General features: G+C 50.9%; 1 protein-coding gene across 1 annotated transcript in view; it reads right to left on the bottom strand.

Moving 5' to 3' along the window:
* Window positions 1–1,006: 1,006 nt before the first annotated feature.
* CALN1 (calneuron 1) overlaps window positions 1,007–10,291 on the bottom strand; it is a 120,024-nt gene continuing 110,739 nt past the window's right edge. Inside the window, 1 exon segment of the mRNA XM_066201902.1 lies at window positions 1,007–7,731. Within this exon segment, the coding sequence (XP_066057999.1) occupies window positions 7,604–7,731 (128 nt within the window). The 3' untranslated portion in view covers window positions 1,007–7,603.

Genomic DNA, 10,291 nt, shown 5'->3' with positions numbered 1-10,291 from the left:
GGCTCATTCCTGAGCCACTCACTGGAACACTCTCCAATGACATGGGAGGTCAATGAGAGTGTGCAGTGCCGTCTTTCACACTTTACAGATTTGGGAAACGTGGATTTCCTGCACGGCTTGCTGTCCACTGGCAATCCCTGCCTGCATTGCAGGGATTGCACGGAATTGCTCAGACCCAACCTGACACAGGATCCCCGAGCGGTCTGGGCTGGAAAGGAGCTTCAAGCCCATCTCATTCCCTGGGCAGGGACACCTTCCCCTGTCCCAGGTTGCTCCTAGCCCCCATGTCCAGCCTTGTCCTGCTACTGTGGCTTGGCCCCACCTGGGGGAAGCTGATTTGCCAACATCAACTCTTCCCTTTTCAGACTGAATTTAGGCACCGGTGCCAGGAATTGTGGCGTCAGTCATTAACCGTGGTGTCACCTCCTCCAGCAGGACATGCTGGGCTGGCTCCTGTGGAAGAAGAGCTCCAGGGAAGTGAGGAGATCTGGATTTGTTGAGGGACCAAGGGCTCTCCAGGACACCTGAGAGCAGTTAATCCTCACAGAGCAGCTCTCGGGCCTTGGCAGTACCAGAGTCAGGATTAAAGCTGTGCTCAACATCCTCCTCCCAGCAGTAACAGTGCCCCAAGCCCACCTGAGCTCAGGGATCGGCCTCTGGCTCTCTGGGAGGGATAAAAAAGGGCTTTTAAAGCAAGTGCTGACCTTTCTCTCTGAGATCTGACCAGCTGTGGCTTTGCCTCCCAGAGGAGAAGTTCAATCCCTCCCTTTGGTTTCCTGAGCATCTGGAATTGCTGATCCCATTTCTCCAGCCAGGAGCTCCTTCTGTAGTAACAGGCTTTTAAATATGTAAATCTATTTTCAAAGCAAAATAACCTCCCCCAAATGTTCATGTATCTCTCAGAAGGAATAAAGGGTCTCTGTCCTAATATTTTATGCAAATCTTGCTTTTGCTCTTGTACTTGGGCATGAATAAATATCAGTGCTTCAAAAGAGGAAAAAAAAGCTTCATCAAAAGAAAAAAACCTTTATTTCTATTGCATAAATAATGGTAAAATTAAAATATTTTTATACAGATTATATATTTACAGTAGAGTTTGGTTAGAGGGAACAGCTGATACTTATGGCATTCAGTTTTCCTTTATACACTCCTTTATACACTCAGATTACTTGCAATAACATAGGATTTATTTCAGTTGCATGCCCAGTTAATTTATATTAATATTTACAGTATTTTGTACAAAGGTGGTTTTTTTGTTGTTGTTTTTTTTTTTTTTTTACTATTATGCTGCTGACTTGGTGAATTTTTGTCTTTAATTAAAAAGCCATGTCTTTCGTTAACGAGCCAAAAAAGCCCAGTGAGTTTACAAATGAACAGTAAATGGCTGGAAAACATGAGATGGTGACAAAAGGGAGACACAGGGATTAGTGGAGAACTTCCTAGAGATGAATCAGGATTGATTCCTCAGATCCTCCTATGGATTAAATGGCAACAGGCTGGGTCCTGGGCTTACTCCACTTGCAGCCAATTAACTCTAATGAGTTATTTCTGATTGACCCCGGGGCCCACGAGTAACCTGCTCTCCCTTCCTCCCTCAGCCCAGATAAATCTGAACAAGAGCTGGAAGAGCTTTGGCTGCTCTGGAAGGGATGCTCAGGAATGTGATCCCATCCTCAGGCTGCTGGGAACAGGGGCAGGAATTTGGGGGTTGATGTCAACAACATCACCTGCACCCTTTGGAACTGCCCCCAGGAGGGACAGGACGTGCCCCAGTACCGGTGGCACCAGATGGGGGCTCCTGGAGCCACCCCAGAGCTTCCCAAGGTCTCCTGGCTGGCTGATGGAGACACAGGACCAGCTGGGAAAGGAAAGCTGGAACATGGATCTCACCTAAAGCGGGGCAAACCCAGCCGCTGGTTTGGGATGCTGGCAAAGACAGGCCAGGAACAGCTGGGGAAATAATTGGGTGGAAAATGGCCATTTCATTTAGCAATGGTTTTCAAGGCTACAAAGTATTTTGGTCTCTCTTGACAGAAAATAAATAAAAAAAAACAACCCAAAAACAAACCCTTGTGGTACTTTCATCATCAAATCATCAAGTACTGAGCTCTAGATCCAGGGGATTTCTTTTTTCTCCTTTCTCCTTCTTCTGGGGCTGCAATTATTTCAAAGTGAAGATGCCAAATTACAGCACTTTTCCAGACTTTTCCCACTGGAAAGGTGCAAGTGGAGCACACTTCCAATTAAAATGCTGTTAGATTTTCTGCCCACCTTGCTCTTGGTGAAGCTTCTGCACTTCCTAGAGCTGCCTAAAATGTCCTTCTTGAACTGGAGAAGTACAGACCCCATCCTTATAAACAGCCAACAGCAGAAAGAGATGGGAAACGTTGTGAAACTTTTCTTTTTCTGCATTAAATTCCTGGGAAAGGAACAGGTTTTAAGTGATGCCAGGGAAATGTAATTGCACTGTCAGAGCACAGGAGGGTAAAATAATAGATTGAAACCCAGCAAGTTCTGTACATCTTCATCAGTGGAATGGAAGCGTGATTCAGAGCCAAGAAAAAAAGACACTTCATCAGATTCTCATTTTAGAAGAGTTGGTTTTTCTCCTTTCAAACGCTCATCCATAAAGCAGGAACTAAATCATGGATTACAGGGGTGGGTGAAATAAGGGACTTCATTCTTAGAGATTTTAATGTAATTCCTCCCACTGCTTCTCCTCTCGCTGCTCCAGGGCTGATGGGGGCTGTGCTCCTGTCACCTCGGGGAGGTGACAGCCCTGGCAGCTCCCGGCACGTGCAGGGGACCAGTTTTCCATGGGAAAAGCTGAGAGTCCCCTCCTTGTCCCAGGGCCCTCACCAAGAATGGAGCACCTCCCAGGAGATGTTTCACTCTTCTGCAGGAGGATGCAGAGTGGGCTTTTGGGATAAAATCTTCCTGTGCTTCAGTGGAAGAAAGGACCAGTGGGTACTCGGCTCATCCAAACGGATTTCAGCCATCCAGAGGGCAGCCTTGGGAGTGTTTTCTACCTTGGCTGGCATTCCTTGCTTCCTACCCTAGTTCTGGATTTAAAACCTCTCTTTACTCAGCCCAACTTAAAAAGAATGGCATCCAAGCTGCTGGCATTAAAGCAGCCAACATCCAGCCCTTCCAGTGCACGTGTCCAGCAGGTGAAACCTCTGGATAACCGGGATGGAATCTCTCAAATGAACCGGATTACACCCAGATATTCAGCTCTGGCTCACCAGGGAGCAGGGACAGGAGCTGGGGGTCCTCCTCCCTCCCACCCTCCTGCTCACCCTGGACCTGGGGTCTGTGATCAGTGTCCCAGGTGCTGACAGTGACTGGGGGGTTTGGGGGTGCCCATCGAGCAGGAAGAAGAATTATATTGTGAACCCTCTTTAATTCCCTATCACCTCCCACAGCATGAGGACCACAGTCCTAACAAAGCCAAGCCTTCCTAATTTAAGCCTTTCAATTATGTTGATGTTGCTTCTGCTCAGGAATTCCTCCTCAGTGGAGCACTCGTGGAGGGGCCAGGCTCCCGTGGGTGGCACCGGAGGTGACACACCTCCCAGGTGCCACTGGCTGTGAGCAGGATCTGGCTCTCCTGGGCCACCAGCACCACCAGCATGGAATATCCTGAGTTGGAAGGGACCCACAAGGACCTCAAGTCCAGCTCCTGACGGTGCACAGGACAAAGCCACTGCACCAGTCCTGCCTGGACACTCCCCAGCTGTGGTTTCCTCATGGCTGCCCTGAAGGAATGGCTTTGGCTCTGACAGGTGAGCAATGTTCCTTCTGCAGCTTTTGCTGGAATTCACTTCCCCACGGCCTCCAAATTATTTCAGCACTGGAGAGGCTGCTGTTCCTTCTGCTGGCCTTTCCAGGAGCAGGGAATCAGGACCATTGCTAAAGCCAGTGGTGGAAGCCAAGGTCAAGCGGTGATCAGGGGTGCAGCCTTGCAGGAGCAGGAACCCAAATCCTTCCCACCAGAGCTCGGTCCCCACATGGAGAACCTTCCCAAAGTGTCCTCAGCAAGCCCAGGACAGGCAGTGCTCAGGCTGAGTGGATTTCACTCCCTCCTGAATTAAACCAAAGCCTCTCTTGAGCTGAAATCATCACGTCCCTCTGGAAGCCTTCCCTGCACGTCAATCCCCTTAATTGCACACAGTTTTTTGTGGCCACGCCAACAGAGTTGCTCACAAATTCCCAATAATTTCCTAATCCATGAAAAGCCCCTGTCCCAGTGCTGGGAGCTGTTTGCCCATCCCTGGAAGTCTGGGATCGTGTGTGCTCTGCCACAGTGGCACCCATGTCACGAACAGCCAGGGTTGCCATGGCAATCTCCTGTTCCTCCAGAACTGCAGGGCTGAAAAGACACTTCAATCCTCCTGGAACTGGCAAGAGCAGAAGTTTAGAGCTTTTTCTGACAGCTCTGCTGCAGTCTGGGTATTTTTTAAAGTATGTTAATTAGCACTTAAATAGGGTTTTTTTCCCTTAAAGTATGGGATGTGGGGTTTTTATTTTTATGTCTTTGATTCTTCTGCTTTCTCCCCCCCCAGCTTTTGCCATCAGGTTCCAATCAGAATTTTACTGCTCTATTTTTACCTCCTGTCTGTAAAAGCAGCAAAAAGCCCTATTTTCCCCCTCTTGTGTAGAGGAGAAAAAAAAAAAAATAGATAAATGGATGTTACATAAATGGAGCCAAGGAGGGAGGTAGGAGACATCCAATGCTGCTGGATGAGAAGTTTGTGGGGAAGGAAAGGATGGGATAGCTTGGCCTGATCCACCCTGCATTGCCAGGAGTCACTGATTAAAGAAGGGATCTCTTCACAATGCCTGGAGATGGAGGAAGGCCGCTCTAGGAAGGGAAAGGAGATCTCTGGCAAGACATGACCCTGATTCGTAATGGAAAAGTGAGGTTCCCTACAGAAAAATCACACCCCAAAGCCCCCAAAATCCTGTACCCAGTAAAATCAGTGGGGAGTTGTGCAATGAACTCTACTGACACCAGGCTATGGCTTTTACCAATATATTCATTATAGGTTTGGTTTTACAAATGGAGCTGCGGGGGGAAGGGTTGGGCTGGAGAATGGCTGTATTTACAAGGGTTTATGGAGCATGCAGGAGGGAATTCTGGAGCCTTCCAGAAAGCTTCCAGGAACGCAGACAATCGTTGTCCATGAGGTGCTGCTGGGCCCGGGGTCTGCTGGGGGTTTGTGGCCCATGGGTGAGGAAATGTGGGGAAACACCTGGTTTGGGGCTGTGGGCTTGGGGTTGTGGGTTTGGGCTCAGTGGAGGCACCACACTGCCCTGTGCTCTTCTCATCCCTCCCCTCCACCTCCATCTGCCCACGCTCACTCCAGCACAATCCCAGGGACAAAATGAGTATTCCTTGGTGGCAAGGAATATTTAGACTTTTTTTCTCACAGCTGCCACCTTTCCATAGACCCCTGAGACCTAAAAGTGGGGATGAGTTTCCGTAAAATAATCTCCAATCTCGTTATCTGCAATGTCCTGCACAGAAAATGTGTCTGGGCTCCCCAGCACTGAGCATCCCACACCAGAATATCCCACAGATATTCTGCTGCTGCCCTGTAGCAAATGGAAATCTCTCCATCTTCTGGGAGACAGAATCATTTTTTTATATGGAACATTCTGCAGTTCACCTCTATGGGTCGCAGCAGAACAGTAATGCAGGAGTTGTGTGTTTGGGAAAGGCAGAAAAAACCAACTCGGCTGCTGTGGAAAAGGTGTTGTCTTTGGGATGGAGGGGACACCAGGAAAATGGCAGGAAAAGGTGGAGGTGGGAGACTGAGACACCTAAAAGTGACTGGAGTTTAAAGGGGTGGTGGGAGACAGGACAATGACCAGCAGATTTTTTTAATTAGGCTGCTAAAAATACAGGTAAATGTCACTCAGACTGGTAGAAAAGAAAGAGCTGGAATGAGTGTTGGGGATGGATCCAGTGTAAGTCAATGGCTGCGGTGTGGGATGAGGGAGGCTGCGGCTGTGCACCCCTAGGAGAGCCATCCTGTGGCACAGGGAGCAGTTACCTCCACTTCCAGGAGCAACATCTCAGCGTTCCTGGGTGTGCCTGGAGCTCTCCCAGCACAGCCACCCCACTCCAACACCCGAGAGCCTCCATGGAACTCCCTTGGAGCACTCCATGATCACCAGCTGGGAAACCCCTCCCGGGAGGGCAGGAGATCCCCTCTGTCCTGGTGTGGCACCCAGGGGCACAGTTCATCCAAAGGGAAATGCATGGATTTGTTTCAAGTTTCAAAGGAAAAACACTTTCCCAAGCAATCCTGGCTCCTTGCATTTCCCGTGTGGTGTCCCTGCTCTGCATCATTCCATCTTCTCCTTGCTGCTCCTGAAAATGTGTTCCAGGAAAACCACCCAACGCTCCCTGGATCTGGAAGTCTGATACACATCAAACACACGGGGGGTGGGCTCAGGTTTGGTTCCTTCTTCTCCTGCTGAGCTCGGCTTTTCTGATGTCCCCCTCTGGAGCCTGCCCATGGGATGGGGGTGGTGGGATGGATCCTGGGAGGGAATGGAGAAGCTGGCTGGCCAAATCCACACTTTAACACGTGGGTGAAAATAAAACCTCCCCCACAGGACGGTGTCTGCCGTGGAGGTTTCACTGCAGATTATAACCAGGCCACAAGAAATGGAATAAATTAAAATTGTGCAGGCAAGGAGAGGGGAGGAAAGCTCAGGAAGAGCTTCCCTCAGGATTTTCACCTGGGAAAAAAAAATTCTTGAAGACCAATAAAGAAGGGTAAAACTGCTGGAGAGAAAATGTTGACTATGCAGAGAGGCCCGAGGAGAGGGAGGTTTAGCTGGCGCTGGTGGTGGCAGAGTCCCTTGGAAGACTTTGCACAAGTTCAGCAATGCCCAGGTGGGAAAACAAGGGGTGCTCCTCAAGCCCTGGTTCACAGTCGGAAAAAAATGGCCAACAGACTCCTGCTACCCCACAGTCTCATGTCAAAGGTGGAGTTGATGAAGCAAAAAATAGACATTTTGTATGGTGCTGGCGAATTCTCCCCTTTTTTTCCTCAGAAAATACTGTACAAGGATGCTCTAGCTCCCCTCTAATGCCGTAAACTCCATGGCATGGTCATCAGGGAAAAAGAAAGTGAAGCTGGAACACGTGGAACAAAAGGAACAGGACTTGCTTGTGGCAATGCTACCATCAACTTCCTGGGAATGTGGGCCCGGCGGGAGCCACATTGGGATAGTCAGTGGGCCCTGGATAAGGACAAGTCACGAGGCCGGGCCCCCTCCAAACCGCAGAGCGCCGGGCCCACGTCTCCTCCGCGTCGCCATTGCTGTTTCGAAGCAATAATTCGGGACTCCTGGATATGGGATTATTGCATTAGGAAACAAAACCTTTAAAGCATTAGAACAGCCCTTTGATGTCCCTGCCAAAAGGATGTGGTTGGTTCACAGGACACGCTGCTGGCTCAGGCTCCTGCTGCAGGCGCCGGCTGTGCCCGCGTGTCGGTGCCGTGGGATCGGGGCGGGAGCTCTCCCGGGGTGCGCATGCATGGCGGCCATCCCGCTGCCAGGACCTCTCCGAGCCGTGCCGGCGCTACTCCATGCCGCTGCGCAGGATCTGGTTGGCCGCGATCAGCATCACGCTGATGATGAAGGCCATGGCGAAGGCGCAGATCAGGCTCTTGCGCACGCATGTCTGGCGGTTCTGCTTCTGGGCGTGCACTGCGGGGACAAGGCGGGCCGTCAGACAGGGCAGGGGTTGTGTTCCCTCCTGCAGCAGCTCAGGAACACTCCCGGCCTCTCACTAGAACCCTCGCTGTCACCTCTCCCTGCTGGGACATTCCCAAACAACCCACCCAACCTTCCAGGACTTCCAAACCAGTCCATCCCAGTCCTTCCTAACCCTTCAGGAACGCCTCTCCCTCCTCAGGGCTTTTGATCCCTTTAAATGCTCACAGGGGTATTTGGGGTTAGCTGTGTATTTCTTTTAAGCTCTTTGTGAAGTTGGAATCACAGAATGGGTTGGGTTGGAGGTGACCTCAAAGCTCATCTCTGTCCCATGGCAGGGACACCTCCCACTGTCCCAGGCTGCTCCCAGCCCCAGTGTCCAGCCTGGCCTTGGGCACTGCCAGGGATCCAGGGGCAGCCACAGCTGCTCTGGGCACCCTGTGCCAGGGCCTGCCCACCCTCCCAGGGAACAATTCCTGCCCACTCTCTGACCTAAACTTCCACTCCTTCAGTTTGAACTAAGTTGTCTCTGAAGTTCTCTAATAGCAATTATCGACCTTGTGTGAATCCCTCCAACTCATCCAGGTCAACTGGGAATGAGTGGAAAATCAAGAATTGCTCCCTCATGACACTCAGGCTCCCACTGAGACAATTCCCAGGAGGATCCATGGTACATGAGTCACTTTTCCAAACTGTTTTAGGTTTTCTGTGCTTAAGCCAAATCAGATTTATTAAGAACCTTTCCAAGTGAATGCTTGCAGAATAATTGTCAAAAGACGTGAGAGCAGCAATTAAATAGCAGATAGAGTTGGGATTTTTAGCACTAGTTTTATTTAATTTTACTCTTTGCTAAGCTCGTCAGTGAGAATTCATGCTGTGACTTAATAAAGCCAGTTCATGACTCTGTCTTGGCTCCCCACATCTAAATGTCAGAACCACGTGTGGTGTTGGGGCACTGTGGAGATTTATTTGCAAAGTCCTTGAAGGTTCCTCCAGGCAATCCTAGGGTGGTTATGGCTGGAACAGCCCAATTATCACCCCAGCACCACCACCACGGTCACCACTACACTGTCCTAAGTGCCACCTCCACACTTTTTGGACACTTCCAGGGATGGGGATTGTTGGACAACCCTTTCAGTGAAGAATTTTTTCCTGTTTTCTAATCTATACCTCCCCCGGCCCAGCCTGAGGCCGTTCCCTCTCCTCCTGTCCCTGTTCCCTGGGAGCAGAGCCCGACCCCCCCGGCTGTCCCCTCCTGTCAGGGAGTTGTGCAGAGCCACAAGGTCCCCCCTGAGGCTCCTTTTCTCCAGGCTCAGCCCCTTGCCCAGCTCCCTCAGCTGCTCCTGGGGCTCCAGCCCCTTCCCAGCTTCATTCCCTTCCCAGGACATGCTCCAGCCCCTCAGGGTCTGCATTGTCCTGGGGGGCCAGGAGTGACCCCAGGACTGGAGGTGAGACCACACCAGTGCCAGCACAGGAGAACAAGCCCTGCCCCGGTCGTGGCACAGCCCAGGTGCCTTTTTGGCCACTTGGGCACACCTGGGCTCATGTCCAGCCACTGCCAGCAGCACCCCCACAGCCTTGTCCAGCTGTCCAGCTCCTCTATTCCAGCCGGGAGCATTCCATGAGGCTGTTGTGCCCCATGGAACCTGTGCAGGACCTGGCACTTGGCCTTGGTGACCCTCATCCAAGTGGCCTGTTCAGGTCATCAGGGAAAGGCAGGAAATCATCCCACACAGGATGGACAGCTCTGCCCGGCTGCTCTGGGCCTTGCTTTGCTCTTTGGGCTTGGTTTGCCCTGGGAAAGGATGTCCCTGTCAACTTTTTCCTCATGGGTGGTCTTGTGATGACGAGAGACCTTCAGATGGTTGACAACAACCCTAAAACAAACCTAAAATGCATCCAAGGACAGGGTCCAGGTGCCCATGTTTGGAAAGCTGGAAAGGAGAATATTTTTATAATATGTGGAAAACCCTCTTGTTCTGATCCAGTCTTGAACCTCATCACACAGAGAGCCCTGGATGTTGGGTTTTGAAGCCCAGTTTGCTCCCCCATCACCTCCTCTGGCTGGCGTTCAGCAGCACCTGTGCCCCAACCCCAGCTCCCAGTGGCCCCAGCTCAGTGCTAGAGGCACAGAACCCTCCTTAGGGTGGGTTGGAGCCATCCTGCCCCGGGCAGGGAATGTGAGTGAGGCCTCGCTGTGTTCTGGGCAGGGAATGAAATCCCCCCTGCCAGCAGCTCGACCAAATTCCTCACTCTCCGCTTGCACTGCTCTGCTCCTAGATTCCTTTCCTGGCTTCTATAAACCACACAGAATCAATGCTGTGGCTCCCTGGCTTGGTGCACTGTGCCCTGGTGCTTTGAAAACCTTGTTCCTGCCCAGCTGTAGTTATTTTTTTATGTATTTTTCTATTATTTCTGTATTTTGAAAGCACTCCCAGGCAGCAGAGGTATCACTGACACCGCCAGCACGGCTGTTGGGGTGGGGCTGGTGATGGGAACAGCAGCCCAAGGCTGGGCAAGGGTTTATTGGGATAACAAACTCAGCTCTTTAGAG

Source organism: Chamaea fasciata, unplaced genomic scaffold (assembly GCF_029207755.1).
Source record: "Chamaea fasciata isolate MVZ Bird 193981 ecotype frontalis unplaced genomic scaffold, bChaFas1.0.hap1 SCAF_21, whole genome shotgun sequence".
Taxonomy (NCBI): Eukaryota; Metazoa; Chordata; class Aves; order Passeriformes; family Sylviidae; genus Chamaea; species Chamaea fasciata.
The sequence above is the reverse complement of the archived record's forward strand: the minus strand, read 5'-3'. Positions and strand labels throughout refer to the sequence as shown.